Source organism: Miscanthus floridulus, chromosome 5, assembly GCF_019320115.1.
Source record: "Miscanthus floridulus cultivar M001 chromosome 5, ASM1932011v1, whole genome shotgun sequence".
Classification (NCBI taxonomy): Eukaryota; Viridiplantae; Streptophyta; class Magnoliopsida; order Poales; family Poaceae; genus Miscanthus; species Miscanthus floridulus.
The window spans coordinates 15,066,306-15,082,586 of NC_089584.1; the positions used below are offsets into that span (position 1 = coordinate 15,066,306).

At 42.5% G+C, this 16,281-nt stretch overlaps 3 protein-coding genes across 3 annotated transcripts; all 3 read right to left on the reverse strand.

The window, feature by feature from the left end:
- Window positions 1-1,979: 1,979 nt before the first annotated feature.
- On the reverse strand, window positions 1,980-2,675 carry LOC136451592 (cyclin-dependent protein kinase inhibitor SMR1-like). Its single transcript, XM_066452287.1, has one exon. The coding sequence runs from the start codon at window positions 2,556-2,558 to the stop codon at window positions 2,118-2,120; it is 441 nt and encodes a 146-aa protein (XP_066308384.1). The 5' UTR covers window positions 2,559-2,675; the 3' UTR covers window positions 1,980-2,117.
- Window positions 2,676-8,052: 5,377 nt separating this feature from the next.
- On the reverse strand, window positions 8,053-12,632 carry LOC136454286 (replication factor A protein 1-like). Its single transcript, XM_066454756.1, has 12 exons — window positions 12,485-12,632; window positions 12,260-12,367; window positions 11,120-11,130; window positions 10,476-10,746; window positions 10,276-10,378; window positions 10,119-10,198; window positions 9,858-9,939; window positions 9,630-9,762; window positions 9,299-9,456; window positions 8,819-9,203; window positions 8,680-8,735; window positions 8,053-8,080 (listed from the first exon to the last, which is right to left on the reverse strand). The coding sequence occupies exons 1-12, from the start codon at window positions 12,630-12,632 to the stop codon at window positions 8,053-8,055; spliced, it is 1,563 nt and encodes a 520-aa protein (XP_066310853.1).
- Window positions 12,633-13,809: 1,177 nt separating this feature from the next.
- LOC136454287 (uncharacterized) lies at window positions 13,810-15,534 on the reverse strand. Its single transcript, XM_066454757.1, has 2 exons — window positions 14,448-15,534; window positions 13,810-14,351 (listed from the first exon to the last, which is right to left on the reverse strand). The coding sequence occupies exons 1-2, from the start codon at window positions 15,532-15,534 to the stop codon at window positions 13,810-13,812; spliced, it is 1,629 nt and encodes a 542-aa protein (XP_066310854.1).
- Between the last annotated feature and the right edge of the window lie 747 nt (window positions 15,535-16,281).

Genomic DNA, 16,281 nt, shown 5'->3' on the forward strand with positions numbered 1-16,281 from the left:
GATCACATTCCGCTATTATAATAATAAATGTTATACTCTGATGTTGTATTAAAAGTGACGTAAGAAATGGTTATGAATGATGTAAGCTTATTTTCTCATTTGTGATCCTGATGGCAAAAATATGGATTTTCGGGCTCTCCCCTGGGGTGTGCCCGACGAAATCGAGTAATTTAGTGTTCGCCCCTGAGTGCTTAGTGTCTAATGGAAGACAAGCACTCTTGGAAGGCATTAGATTAGGCGGTTCTGCCACACACATGCCCCGCACCGGACATGCGTACACCTACACCACCAGCGTCGCCCGCATATGAGGCAACAAGATGCGCGCTCTCTCTCTCTCTCTCATGATGGCTTTCCTAAAAAAACAACTAGGGAGTAGGGATTGAGACCGATTCCTTGAGACAGATGCCCCGTTCGGCTGGCAGAATTTTGGCTGAAACTGGCTGAAAAATACTGTTCCGGCTGAATTGTTGTGAGAGAAAAATACTGTTCCGGCTGAAAAAAAAAAAGCCGAACAAGCCGAATATGGGGTAAGCCGAACAGGGCTTGCCAAGAGCAGGAAGCCTCCAACCGTAGATGCAACGGCCCATGTGAAGTGAAGCGAGGGAAGGAAGAAAAGAACTCTTCGGCTCAACCCTACCCAACTAACATGTATGCCGCATATATAGGTCATGTTCGCTTGAACTTATCAGCCGTACCGTTTTAGCGAAATAAAAGTGTTTTTCTCTCACAACAAATCAGCATCAGCCGTTTTTTTAGCCAGACAAACAGGGCCATGGCTTCCACCAGCCTTCCACTCCAACCAACCTCTGTCCCTCGATCACCACTTCACCAGTCGCCATGGAATGGGTCCCAACAACCAAAAGCTCCACATGGCTGCATGTGAATGCGAGACTCCTTGCTCTGCAGACAAGCGGCCTCTCTCCCATTGGCCATGCACTGTGAATGTGATCTCTGCTTGCCATTGTCAACCGAAAAAACAAGTTCCAACTTGATCTTCTTTTATCTTTACCAGGCTAGCAGGAGGAGGAATGTACCGTGATCAGCAGAGGCATGTGGTGTAGCACAGGAAATTCAGAGACATAAATAAGGACTGGCCTCGACAGAGGCCGATCCATGATCATGATCCACCCCACCCAGGGCCAGGGACGCGTGAAAAAGAAACTACCATACCCTGTCTGGCTGTCTTGACCTGTTGGCCATTTCCCATGCATGCTGCTGCTCTCATGAACAGAAGATTCTCTGCAGCCCATCTATCTCCTCTCACCACACCAGTCACTAGTGCTGGGGACAAAACAGCCCAAAGTACATCCCCAGCATCTCTACCCACGTCTCTTCATCTCCCACACCTTCCATCTATACTCCGTCCGGTCCATGGACGCATCCATCCACAACCACAACAATCTCAACTAATTCTCCAGATTTGATCCCCATCAAGCGTCAAAATAATGCACATCTGGGTTACGAAGCTTCAACTGCCAGATCGAATGCAGTTAAAACTAGCAGATCTTCATGTCTGCAGGATTGTTTCTCCCTCCCATCTACTGCCAGACTTAGCCACACTTCTTGAGCTGTTCTGTTTGTTCTACCGACCGACCAACTTTTCCGCTGCAATTGTCACAGGAACCAATGCAACCATAAAGCAAATACCACACAAGTACAGAGCAACAACTGAGCTGAGCCCATGATCTTTTTTTTTTCTTTCTTTAGGTGACTATAGTTCAACAAATACAATGAACAAATCTCTGGGAATTGTCTTTACAAACTTTCATTTTTTTCCCATTCATCCTCCCTATAAATAACACCTTTTTTTTCCAATTCTACAATTTCCCCCAAAAAAGCAGAGGAAAAAATTAATAAACCAACACATAATTTGTACCAGAGCTCTGTACCATGCCATGACCGAGCACCTATTGACGGCGTCGTCGCGGCCAATGGCGGACACCCAGATCGATCCACGAGCCGCCGCCGGCGACCGCCCCGCACGAGTCGACGCCGGTGAGGTTGATCGCGGCCGCTGTCCTGCTCCTGTCCTGCACGCCAGGGAGAACATCACAGTTGGCGGCCTTTCCAACTGAGCCACGGCGGCGTGGATCGGTCCCTGTCCATCGATCGGGCCGTCAGCCCGCGCGGATCCGCTTCTTGGGCGGCGGCAGGGCGCGGAACACGGTGGTGAGGTCGCGCGCGACGGGGAAGAAGGCCCGGCGCGCCGACGGCGCCGCGGAGGAGGGGAACTTGCGCTTGGCGGCGGGCGTCGACGGAGGCGCCCACGCCGGCTTCCGCGGCGCCGGCGGGCACTCGGCCGGCGCCCGCAGCTGGCTGCCCTCCGACGTCGGCGTCGTGGGCTCCGTCTCCTCCTGCTGGGCCTCCGAGTCGGCCTCCCCCTGCTCCTGCTGCTGCTTCTTCTCCGCCGACGGCAAGGTCGCCACCGACTCGGCGTCCGGCGCCGGCGCCGTCGACGACGACGAGGCCGCCGAGGAGCAGGCGGCGGGCTCCGGCGCCGGTGTCGTGGTCCTGATCGGCCGCAGCGCCGGGTGGACGTCGGTCGCCGTGGAACTCATCTTGCCGGCGCGCGCGCGCTCGGCCGCGGCCCGCGGGGTGTCACGGGCGACGCGGCGGTGGGTGCGAGGGAGGGAGGAAGTGAAAGAAAGTGCAAGGTGGTAGCGGCAAGCCGGCAAACCGCGGAGGCTGTTAAATAGTGGTCGACGAGAGCGAGGAAGATTAACCGCTTTGATCAACTTTTCTGTGGGCCCCGGCTTTGTTACTACCATCGACTTTGGCTACTAGTTCTGGCATGCCATTATGCCAACATGGGTTTACATACAAAAAATAAAAATAAAAACAATTCTGAAGATGTTCTTTTGGTTTAGGTCTCAGCAGCCAAATAATGTCTGCATACCTATCGGAATCACTTCCAGTTGCAATTCCTACCGTTGTTCCTGACATAACAGACACTAGTCTTGCTCACTGACCGAAAGTGAATTTCCAAATAGTTCACTGAGGACACTAGTCTTTGTTCACTAACCAAAAGTGAATTTTCAAATATTCCGTCGAAGGTCCATTCTGCTCAAATTTCAATCTTTTACTCTACCTAGAGTTCTAGACATCATCATTACTTAAGTAAGACCACTCTGTGGATTTTCCGTAGAATTTTTGTGTTACGCAAAATGATGGACCTTTCATATCGCTGGATGAAGACGGTGCAGTAGAAAGAATATACACATTGCAGGCTACCAGGGTGGTTTTTTGATAATATGGATGCAACATTTCCCGTTCCAATGCCAAATTGCGAATGTTTGTCTTGGGTGGAAAAAGGACAGTATCATTTATATTTATGTTATTACCTGTATTTGTTGAAAATAAAGATACCTATGGTTAAAAATAATTGAAGATGTGTACAAACTCTAATGATAACCATACAATCCTAGAGATAGAATAGGATTAGAGCTAGTAGAATTTGGCTTGTACGCTAAGTCTCTTCTCCATATACCTATAAACGTCTACTAAGAGCCAATGCAATTAATAACAAATCAATGGGATTTTCTGTCCATACCCACTGTTTTCCATATGACATCAAGAGCCATAGACTAGCGTTATTCAAACCTATACCTTCCATTTTCGCCACCCGAGAGAGATATATCTCTAAATTCTCCCTAGGGCCGGCACCACATCCGTTGGCTAGAAAAGCATGTCCAAATAAGATATAGATATAGATTAGATATTTTTCAAATTCCTCCCCCATACCTATAGATATCCTCTTAGGGCCAATGCAACTAATACCATATCAATAGGATTTTCTCCACACCTAATATTTTCCCTCATTGGCCTATAACTAAAAGATAGACCCCGTTACTATTCTTCGCTAATGTTAATTTAGACATAGCAAGTGCTTTTGTATCATAAATATCAATATCTTTTCATATGTGTCTTTAAATATGTTTATTATAATAATATATTTCATAATTAATCTAACCATGCTTATTGTGCATCATAAAGATTAGAATCTTTTTAATATTTAGTTAACTTGAGATTGTTTGACTTTCTCAAGAATATGTTGTCACCTCATAAAAAAATGCATATGTTGCAATCTATTAAATATAAATATATGATAGTTTGGTCTAAGGCGGACACGTACATCAAGATTCAAACTTTAAAATCTTTGACCAACAAATAGGCTAATAATTTTAATTACTAAAATATAATACAAACTTAATATTGTTATATTTATAATTAAATGTACTATCAAATTATGAGTAAATTGCACCCTGGGTACTTAAACTATTGGGGTATTACCATCTAGGTACTCGAACTGAAAAACCTATCACCTGGGTACTTAAACTATGGGGGTATTACCATCTGAGTACTCGAACTAAAAAACCTCCCACTTGGGTACTTAAACTATTGGGCCATATCATCTGGGTACCGTCGTCGCCGTTGCAGAGTGAACAGGAGCGCGGAAAAATGAATTTTGAATCTTTTTCTTTTTCTGAAAATGGATGAATAGTGCTGGAATTTGTTATTTTTGTAAAAAAATAATTAGAGCTCCAAACATTCTAAAAATTTTTGTGTAGCATCTATATGATGTACTCTACCTAGGAAAAATATGAAACTTGGAAAATGAATAGTTTTTGTATGTTTAAAAATTACCTCTTTTAATTAATAAATAAACTTCCATAAATTTTATAATTAAAATAAATAAATGTCAAAAAGAGGTGGCCTACCTGTGTGCGAGCGAGCAGGCGAGCACAGGTAGGCCGCCTCTTTTTGGACATTTATTTATTTTAATTATAAAATTTATGGAAGTTCATTAATTAATTAAAAGAGGTAATTTTTAAACATACAAAAACTATTCATTTTCCAAGTTTCATATTTTTTCTAGGTAGAGTACATCATATAGAGGCTACACAAAAAAAATTTAGAATGTTTGGAGCTCTAATTATTTTTTTACAAAAATAACAAATTCCAGCACTATTCATCCATTTTCAGAAAAAGAAAAAGATTCAAAATTTATTTTCCCGCGCTCCTGTTCACTCTGCAGCGGCGGCGACGGTACCCAGATGATATGGCCCAATAGTTTAAGTACCCAAGTGGGAGGTTTTTTAGTTCGAGTACCCAGATGGTAATACCCCCATAGTTTAAGTACTCAGGTGATAGGTTTTTCAGTTCGAGTACCTAGATGGTAATGCCCCAATAGTTTAAGTACCCATGGTGCAATTTACTCATCAAATTATCATAAAATTATAAGGTCAAACAATATAATATAAATAAACTACATAAATAGTGGTAGGGTAATTTGAAAAACCGGGTCATTCCAAATTGCGCCTTATAATAGAGAATGAAAGGAGTATTTTTTTTCTTATCTTTTTTCTAGGAGTTCAGTCATAATTAATAAAAAAGAAAGAAAAGAGATAATGCAGTTAGGTGGTTTATTTGAAGTAGGTTGCGCAGTCAGCTTCGCAATAATCAATGTCGTAGCTGGAGCGACGTGCTCCTGTCCATCTTCAATCGGCACCTACCTGTTTTTCTTTGATTTTTCGTGGGGATGCTAATAATTGGTTGGATCAGCTGGGGATGGATGGATGATGATAATGACGATCAATAGAGTAGACTACGATTACGGAGTAGGATTTGCGTAGACGTAAGCGCCACCGCCGAGTCGCGACGACTGCGAATCATGGATGCATATATGCATGACGCCAACCAATCCACTCAGGGTGTGATCGGTAGGCAGAATCGAGCCGTTATGTCTGACCTTGTTCATGCGGCATATTTAGTTACCCTCCTCGCACATTTTGTCTGTATCCTTTCATTCATCTGACCACCTCCATCCCGCACGACTTCGTCTTCTCAATTTTCACTTCTCTCTCCATACAGGATGACTTGATTCAGGCATAGCGCAGGGACTCATGTGTCATCCACTCAAAACTCACATCCATGCATGCAACCAAACAAGATCTCATCTCATACTGGACCAACAACAAAAATAACCAAACACGACTGAGTACACGATTTGAGCATGCATCTCACCATCCTGAACCGGCTCTCCATCCCGGCTCCCCCACCGAAGCAACCAATCACGCTCTCAGTAACCATGCACGCACGGTCGCAGGCCGTGTCAAAGTTAATCATTCCCCACGACTACATTACTAGCGCACCAAGCTATCCGTTTTATATTTAGCAACGAATTCAAATCTCACTTGTCATGTACAGCTGTTTCGGATTTTGATATGCTTTCGAATTTGAAATTCCACTATAGTATATGCATGTACATCGAGTGTTGCTTTGCGATGAAATGCATGGTGGGTCATGGGTGGCCTTTTTTGGCTAACTGATCCGAATAAAATGACAAGGGGACGGTTTGGGAGAGCTGACAGCGCCCTCGAATCTCTGAGTGACGGGATTGGGCCACGTCGCCCCGAATTCCTGACCGTCGATTCAATTATTCAATTACATCGGGCCGTCCACCTCATCATATAATCAAGCAACTAGGGATATCTAGGTACTTCCGGATATCGCTCACCACGTCTCGGTAGCTCGTCGTCCAATTGCTAAATCCCACGCCCCCTGGTAGATCTCGCATGAACTGCCTGTTAATCTTCCCTTTCTCGCGAACTTCCCTCCAATGCCAAACCTAGAGCAACCAATTCAGCTCCATTTCCGAGTTGAGAAGCACATCGTCGTTGGCCAGACATTTAGCGCGGGCCCTTCTCGATGCCTCGACCCAAGCCACCGGTCAGCGGCTGAGAATCGCTGGTTGCCGCCCCAGCCCACCCTCTCCATCAAGCGCGTCTGTGTCTCGCCGCCATACCGGCCCCTTCTGTTCCCTCGACGGTCGGACATCATCGAATAACTAACCAAGCAGCGCACAGACCTCCGCTTCCCTCAAGAAGCTTATGGAAGAACACATACCGGTCATTTCATCGCTTTTGGCCGTGTTGGAATAGACTTATTGTTGCTGCGGCTGATTTGTAGGGCTAATTTGTTGTGAGAAAAAAACACTTCCTATGGCTGAAAAGTAGGGCCGATTAGTAGTATATGAGGCCATTTTCATTAAACACTAATTTTATTGTTAAGCAACACATAATCTTTGTTAAACCAAGTCCAACCGCTTTTATAGCCCATAAATTATTGCTCACAATATCAAGTTAGTTCATAACTTTTTATGCATAATCCTAAATAGGTTATACAATGGCAATGCCAAAATCTCATCATACAGTGACAGCGACACAATCATGAACAAAACTCAGAGGGAGCCAAATAGCAAGAAGATGCAAGGCTGTAGCTAATTTCTCGGACTTGTATTAGCCGTAAAGCAGAGGAATTTATCAGGATCAAGGGAGGCCATACCTTATTAGGAGAAAACGATTTAGTGTGGATTTATATTTAAGAAAAAAAGAGATTTAATTTTAGGTGAACTTTTAGAGAGGCTCTAAACTTATTCGATACCAAAAATAATCTTTTTCTAATTACACTGACCACATATAGTAGGGGCACAGCAATGCCGCACCATTACTTTGTAGTTGTGGAGGAACTAGTATGGTGGCGCGCGCATTCGCACGCCCGTGGGAACCGCCTTTTAGTGTATTTGTAGGAGCCGCTTTTTATTGTTGTTACGTGCTGTTTTAGGTGGTTTATTTTTTAGCATAGATCTATTTTCTGTATATTTGCGAGGTTTGTGTATAGCTAAGTTTCGTTGGCTGGATATCACTTGGTGGTACATAGATTCTCTGTGGAGCATGGTAACGCTAAGAAAACGGAGTTGTGACAGTAGTCTGACGATATTTTAGTAGGATTTATCTAGGATTTACAGAAGGCAAATATAGTTTCATATACAACTGGAACGACACGATTTCATAGCGACACTTCTAACTGATACATCCATAGTATGTGGTTCCCATAGGTATGTCTAGATCACAGACATGACAAATAGTACATAGAAGTTGATGCATCATAGCCTGATGCATGCAACACAGAAGTCGATGTATCGTACTCTGATAATTTACATATAGGTTTTATTTGTTTGGACAGCAGTTCTTCGTAGGACGCAAAAGCTTGTCACATGTCGGCAATAGTGCGGCGGCACCTAATTGGAACAATAAAGGAAGAATGTTTAGTACTTGAACCTAACTGGTGTGAGACAATGTATTGTGTATGTCTCTGTCCAGAACTAAGTCAGTTATGTGATAAGAGTTGGCAAGGAAGACTTTATCTTTTTGGTTGTTTATTGGTACATATTAGTCAGATGCTGTTTGGAGAATGTTACCTCTTGCGTACCAGAGATGCTGCTTCACTCCTGCGAGTGGCTACCTGCATCATCTTCCTTGTTTTTTTTTCTACCTGGCAAAAAAGCAGTCAGTACTATACTCTGTTTCTATGTTTAGAGTCTGTATGTCAACATGTTTGGACATACGAAGATGGTAAGTTAAAATTCTGGAAAGCATACTTCTTTGATTTTGACTCCGAAGAGGATGGACGCTGTTCTTTGGCACGCTGTTCTTCTTGTTTTTCTGTAGTTTCGGCCGAATCGGTGTGGCCGAAGAGATTCTTGCGAGCACCTGTCCGTGTTGTTGGTGACCTTACATAAAATGGAATTGTTCACTGATTATGTACATTGCTTGTAAGCAGTATATATGTATTTATCTATTACGGAGTTTCAATGTAGAATGCTGGATTATTATGTACCTGTCGACATCATGTTTGGAGGCTTCATGGTCTAGTTCGCTACCAGGTGCTGGAGTCTGTAACACGAAAAATTTGTTGAGTTGACTACAGCTAAATAAGCTGGAATGGTGTTGCTAAATAAGCTATAAAATCTGCTTACAGATTGTGCAGCGGGCTCAATCAGAAGTAGATCGGCCGAATGCTCTGGACTCTCAATGATTGGTGTTGGGCTTGTTGTGTGAGGTGGGTGATACGGAGATGTTGCCATGATCTTCAGCGAAGGCCGCTTCGGTGGCCTGTCTAAAACTGCTTTGACTTGGTACTGCCTTTTTTGCATACTTTTGCACGAATCGTCGATAAGATCAACTGATAACACATATGTCTTGTTAAGTATGTTGTTCATTGCCTGAGGCAACCCTTCTTTTATATGCAATGGGTTCACCAATGCCTGGCACTCTTTTTGAATTATTTTGCTCGCTTCATCATCATATGCAAAGAACCGTGCTTCATCTGTGTCATCTTTTGCAATAAATGATAATAGGTACCTGCACAAGTTATAAATAATGAAAGGTGTAGATACGTTGGAAAATATTCAGTTCATGTACGGATTGGAAATGGTATAAAACTACTGAAAAGATACCTAGGAACTGTGGTTGTGCCTCCACACTTTGGGCATCTGTAGGTACCATCTAGATGTTGATCAGCTCTCTTTTTGCATGGCTTGCAAGACATGTACCACCAGTTAGCAGTGTTTGTAATAGACACAATCGTTACTGTAACTTTATATGGTCCTGTTTCCTGCACCGCAGCAAATAATTCAGAAGTTTTTACACTATAACCGGTCCTGGTTCGCTAACAAATTTGATAAAAAATTTTGATATGGCATTGGTAAAAGAGCTATAAAATCCGTCTGGAACATCTGTAATAGGATGCTGTTTAGGAGGATGAGTTTACGGCTTGTTCTTGTTTACCATGTCATCGAAGGGATCAATATGGTTCAGGTCAGCTATAGTTTTTTCTGGTAGCTGAATGTCTTGGACCGAAATTGGAACCGCCTCTTCTTCTGGTGCAGGTTGGTCGATGTAGACTGGCGTATCTTTGAACCTGATGATAGAAAGCATATTAGTACAAATGTTCAGGCATCTTTGTTTGTCTGTGTCTTCATTTTTTTGTTTGGGTTGACCTCCATGTGGCTATACCTGGAGTGATAAGCACGGGCGTCTGGAATGGTAGGGTTGAAATAGTAAGCGCAAGCTGAGCTTCCAGTTAGACATGTTTGATCTGCAGTAGTACGGAATAAAATGGTTTGTAGCGCATGTATCTTAAAGCTATGTTAGTCTCCAATGCATATGTAAATATATTCAGAAATGTTGAGACCAATCTGGAAAAGAAGGCTGTACCATTGTTTTTGAAATCTTCACGTGGTATGCAACCAACGACAAGGCAAACAATAAGATTACCAGCTGTAGCATCGTATATGTTGTCGATACTGAAATTTGTGGCATGCTCACCCCATAGGGTAATCTTCATAACATTTTCACTGCATAAAAGTAGATTCTCAGGCAGCAGGACAGAACCACTGTTATTTAAGTTATCGTATGGGCAAGTGATACATACCCTAAATCCTTAATGTAGATTTCTCTGAGTGTTTTAGCCTTTTCCATGTTCTTAGGAACAAATGTGTGAGCTGCCTCATACTTAATGAGATATCCAAGGACATCTTGTAAAAAGATCGATGCAACTTTGTCAGTTAGCAGATTTATATAGCACGTCGAAGGTAAATCTATCTAGAAATGATATTTGACAAAATAGCTCACCTGTCAGGTTGAAGACGACTCGCGCTGGTCTAATGGCTCGTAATGGAGTGATTCTGTAAATGTACTCTGGAATTGAGTGTGGAGGATTCCGAACAAGCTCAACTATTGTGTAGTCTGTAATGTCTATCATGAGGTTCTTGTCAATTGGTCTGTAGCTTTTTTTGGCATTCTGGACGACAAATTTCTTAACAACATAAACTTTCCCAACATTGAAAAGATAGGCTTTGCCATCCATGAGGTCATCTGAAATTTCAGCATATATGGCATTTCCCTGTTATTGTAGGTATTAAGCTGATTAGATTACATGTCAATGTGTATGAAGAACTGTTTTTGCTGATTGTAAATATCTGTTGCTTATGGTTAACAAAAAGATAGTATTACTAATTTTTTTAAAGAACTGGTACCAGTACCTTTGTGTCCGCCACAACCATCCCAACGTACTGAGGTGAACCCTATCCATTGTTTTCGTATTGAACCCACTTCCTTACGACTCGAACAACAATGCCATGTGAGTGGCGTCCTTTTTGTAGCTTGTCAAGAAAGACTGGTTCCTGCATGATGGACCTGGCACACACAGAGCAGCAATTTATAAAGCTATTTATGCGTACATATAGTTTGAGGAGAACCCAAATAAATTGACGTACAGTGACGATAGCTGTAGAACCAGTAATGCAAATCATGAGCACCAAAAGTAACAATTTCATTGCCTGGTGTTTACGTAGAGAGGTACAACTACATTGGGCTACTGTACACCGATGCATATGGTCAGTGTTGAGTAAGACAAAGCACATAGGCATGGTTTTTGAAACTGAACACATATATGTACACTGGTCTATAACTTTATTTGTGTACTACATGAGACTATACCACCAAATATTAGCAGGACTAAATGTGGGGTCATTGATGAGATGTAGCCATGAAGGCCATTTTAGGTACGAAGTAATTATAGAATGATCCTGCATCTAGGAGCTAAGATAGATGTTGGAGAACTTCTTTGTATACAATGTTTCTTGTCTCATTGGAGGGATTGCCATCATCATCTTCTATGTAGATTTTGAGACCTTGTTTTGTGGTTACTCGCGAAACAGCTACATAGAGTTGACCATGTGTGAAGACTAGTTTTTGGAGGTAGATGCCAACAGTTGATAATGTTTGTCCCTGACTTTTATTGATTGTCATGGCATAGCAAACTCTTATAGGATATTGCCGTTGCTGTAGAACAAATGGCCACTTGTTACTTTTGAGAGACAGAGTTATGCGTGGAATTGCAAATGTTTGATTTGCATGGTGCCCATTCATAATTTTTGCCTCAATTGTCCATTCTCCTATAGAGGTTACAATCAGCCTTGTACCATTGCAAAGGCCTGCTCTTTGATTGAGATTATGCAACAGCATTATAGGAACTCCTCGTTTGAGCACAATTCGATGCTACGGGAAGTTATTACCATTAATTGAGTTAAGGAACTCAATAGGATATAGAAGATCATATGCCTCATGTTGAGCAGTGGCCTTGGCGATAGTATCCGAACTGAGATATTCCTTTTCTCTGCCCTGAACTAAGGGAACCATGTACTCATTTATTGTATGTGTGAGTTCATTTGTTGGAGCTAGTATGGCCCTTTGAGAAAGGTACAGAGGGTCTATGTAACTGGTTTCAAAGTTAGGATATACTGACTGCACAATGGCTGCAAGTTTATCCTCACCAGGCACTATGATCAATTCTTCAGGTATTGTAATCTAGCTTGTTTCATCTTCTCCATCCTTTGAAAAGGAGGGTGCTTTACCTTCGCCAATATCTAATATCCATTTGCTGAACACGGCGACCTCCTGTTGTTGGCAAGCATCATTTGGCGAACATACTAATCGCATGTTCTGATTTAAGCTGAGCACCTCTACATGAGCCCACAAGCGTGAGGTGATTATAGCAGCACTGATGACGTCTTGTTTTGTACCTCCTTCAACTACAGGTAAGATCTACCTGAGGTCCCCTCCCAGCACGACAACCTTACCACCAAATGGAATATCTGCAGCCTCAGGTTTTTTTACTTTTTCTATGTCACATAATGTGCGGTCTAATGCTTCAAAACATTTTCTATTAGCCATAAGGGCTTCGTCCCAAATAATAAGGCTTGTAAGTTCAATAAGCTCTGACAGCATGGTGCCCCTGCTAACATCACAGATCATATCATCCTCTACTTCGCAAGGTATTTTGAATCTTGAATGAGTAGTCCATCCCCCTGGTAAGAGCAGCGCTGCTACCCCGGAAGATGCCACAGTAAGAACAATCTTGTTGTGTCCTCTGAGATAGCCTACTATTCGATTCCATAAATATGTTTTACCAGTTCCCCCATATCCTGATACAAAAAAAAGCCGGGCTCGTTCTGTTGCACTCTGTGGACTATTTTATAGAAGGCGTTCTCTGATCTTCATTAAGGAAAGCAATTGGATTGTTCATGTCAATCAATGGATCAGCAGGATATGATAGTTCTTCTTCGACAAGCCGATTGTTTTGAACATGATATTCAGCATGTGTCTTTGGAGGTAAGTTGAAATCAGCTATGTTCCTGCCACTCTGAGAAAAAAGAGTGGAAAGTTCATCCAGAAGGTAATCCCTAGCTACTGAATCAGGCAACACATAATTAGGATCACCAACCATATCTCTGTACTGGTAGATGATATCATCGGCTAGATGGTGCCAAATTTTCTCGAAGAAAGTGTTTTCATCACCAACTTCGTAGAACAGCATCATTGTTACAAATAAGCTACGAAGCTGTGGTGAAGTAGCCCAAGCTGCTGCCTCATCGAAAGCGTTGTACCACTCCTGATCGTCACCAAGAAGGCCGCGGAACCTGCACGCCTCTTTGAATGTACGATGATATGTTCGGTTGTGGAATTTGAGATGTTCATAGCTTGTTGCACCCTTAACTGTTAGCAGCAACATGCGAAGATAGTACCGATCCCCAGCTGATGGGTGTACATAGTGAAGACAGCCTATCTTACCATGCTGTTGTTTCCGCTTTGTCCACCTTCTATCTCTTTGATCCCATATCCATTTGGAAGGAAACTCAGGATAGGTCAATGCTCTAGCTTCAGGGAAAAGCTCGTTGCAGACAAACCACTGAGTTAACATTGTTCTTTTTAAAAACTCGGTAGATACTAACTTATCCATCTTTGCTCTAGCACTAAAAGTTATGAAATTCTCGTTTGGAAGATGCACATGCATTCTTTCTACTGCTGGATAGTGTCTATGAATATCATATCCAAACATTCTCCAACATGTATCTTGCTCACAGATATATCTACAATCAAGATATTCTTTTATCTCATTTATAGTCTATGTTTCATCATCATACGGCGCCTGCTGGCCTCTCTTCACTCTCTGTAGATAAGCCTTGCTACAATCGGCTCCTTTGGTTACATACTTGAAGAGGTACTTGATGAATGTAGTTTTATTGCACCACTCAACATTGATGTGTGCCTGATATTTTGTAAGGAGGAACATGTTATATGGAACAACCCATCTGTCATCCATTTGGAGGCCTCCTTTGCAAACAAAGAGATTGTTCTCAGGTCTCTTGTACACAGCAAAGCCAATAGAACTAACTGTAGTTGCAGGCTGGTATGGTTTGGGAAAATGCTTGGAACACTTATTGTTCTTCATGCATGGACACCTAGGATTGGTTTTACCGCAGGGTCCATGTATCATGTGCTCTGCAACAAGAGCATAGCCTAGCGGATCATTTCTTGGATCAGGCACTTCTGCAGACACATATTTGTCTATCATTGCAGAAGTTGGATCAGATGTATCTCTTGAAGTCCAAAGGATTATGTGTGCATGTGGAAGTCCGCGTTTCTGGAACTCTACAGTGTGGAGCGCTGCATTTTAATAGGAAATATTTATGATCTGGAAGAGATAGTAGACAAATGGACGTCGACAGAAAGGATGGTTTTGATGTATGTAGATGACTATACCTGCGTTGCAAGGTCCAAAGGGTTTACCACATCTAATATCATGTAGAAGTTCTTCTAACTTGATGTTGAACACTCTGACAATTATATCATTCCTATCAACTGGCCTCTGTCCAGGCTCAAAGATAGCCTCAGAAATCTCTAACCATTTAGGATTACATGTAAATGTAACGAAGAAATCAGGGGGGCCGTATTCTCGGCAGATAGCTATACCACCATGATAATTTTGTATCATATAACGTCTACCGCCTGTATATGATGCCGGTAAAACTGTCATTTTACCAACCTCACTTCCTTCTTGGGAACCTCTGCTAATAGCATCACAGATTCCTTGAATACTTTCCATCCTAATATCAGCCTGATGATGCACTATATATTTCAGTCTGTTTTCATCGACGCAGGCTCGGGCATCAACCTTGGCCTGAGTTGACAATGGCCCATAACATAAATAAGGATTGGGCTCATTTTTTCGATAGTGGAACATGTAGCAGTAGTAATCTTGCATGGTTAGCTTTACATGAGCATTCTGTGCTGACTGAGTGGCACCAGTGTATAAAATACCGGTCTGCCAACCACGTTCAGCATACGGAAACAACAGAGGATACTGAAGCGCCATGAAAGCAGGATGCAAAGCAGAGATTTGATCTAGATCTCCTGTCTGCTTCTGCACAATAATGTCCCGCTCAAATTCTTCACAGCTAAAATCACCAACCACAAGCATGGCCAATTGATCCGTAGTTGGTAAACTATACTGAGGTGGATCTCCGTTTTTTGGATCAACAATGCGAATGACAAAATCTTCAGCCTCATTGCCTGCTAATCTGTCCCTGGCCATTCTAAACTGCTTTGCAAACAAATTATGTTCATCCAACATATTAACCAAAGACTGTACAATAGTAGGATCTAGATCTGATGCTATTGTGTCTTCATAGTCTAATGAGGCAATTCTGTTCTCAACCTCGGCTGATGTATCATACACATATAGCTGAATAAATTTTGGAGGGCGATCATGTGGAGGTATCAAAGAGCCGATGCGGTGATGAATCTGTCCACAAATTTTAAAAACCGGAGGACCCCTGCCATCATTCATGGTTCGATCTATATTGGCTCCCATTGAGGTGAATGCAAAAAGACAATTGTAGCGTCTTATATTCTTCATAAACTTGTTAGAGACCGATCCTCCATCAAATCTTGCCAAAGACGCTAAGGGTTCAGGCCTAGGAAGGAAGGGAGGAATAACAACTCTGCCTCCTTTACAGCACTTGTTGTAAATAAGTGATCCAGAAGAGGTGCGTGCTTCTTTACCAACACTTTCAGCATTCCAGAAAACGGCTTTGCAGTTAGAACACTATTGTGCAGGTGGTCCATGGTATGATCTCCCAGGCTAAGAAACTGGTTTATGCACATGTAAGAGAGAGTTAAACATGGATGAGGTAGATACCCGTAGGTAGGCCCGGTGATGATGGAAAAGATAGATGCAGCATACGAAGTTACGGCCTTTACCTTTAAGAGCCTCTACGAAATCATCATCGAACTGAGCACACTCTAAGCTAGCACTATATGCTGAGGCTGCACCTGTACACAGGGTATAGGATTGAACCTTACTGTAGCCCAAAGTCATGAGAACATCATTTGCTATAGGATCTGCTGCAGTACCTCCCCAAACACGACGATGCTGCTTTAGGAGCTTTCTCCTCTTCTGTCTACACTGCGCTGGATCAGGACTTTGAATGGGACATGAGGAGTTATTTCCTGGTCGAAGGACAGAATAGATAAGAAGAAAATTCATACAATATTCTTGCCTCATATGGGACTATACACAGTAGGCTACATATGT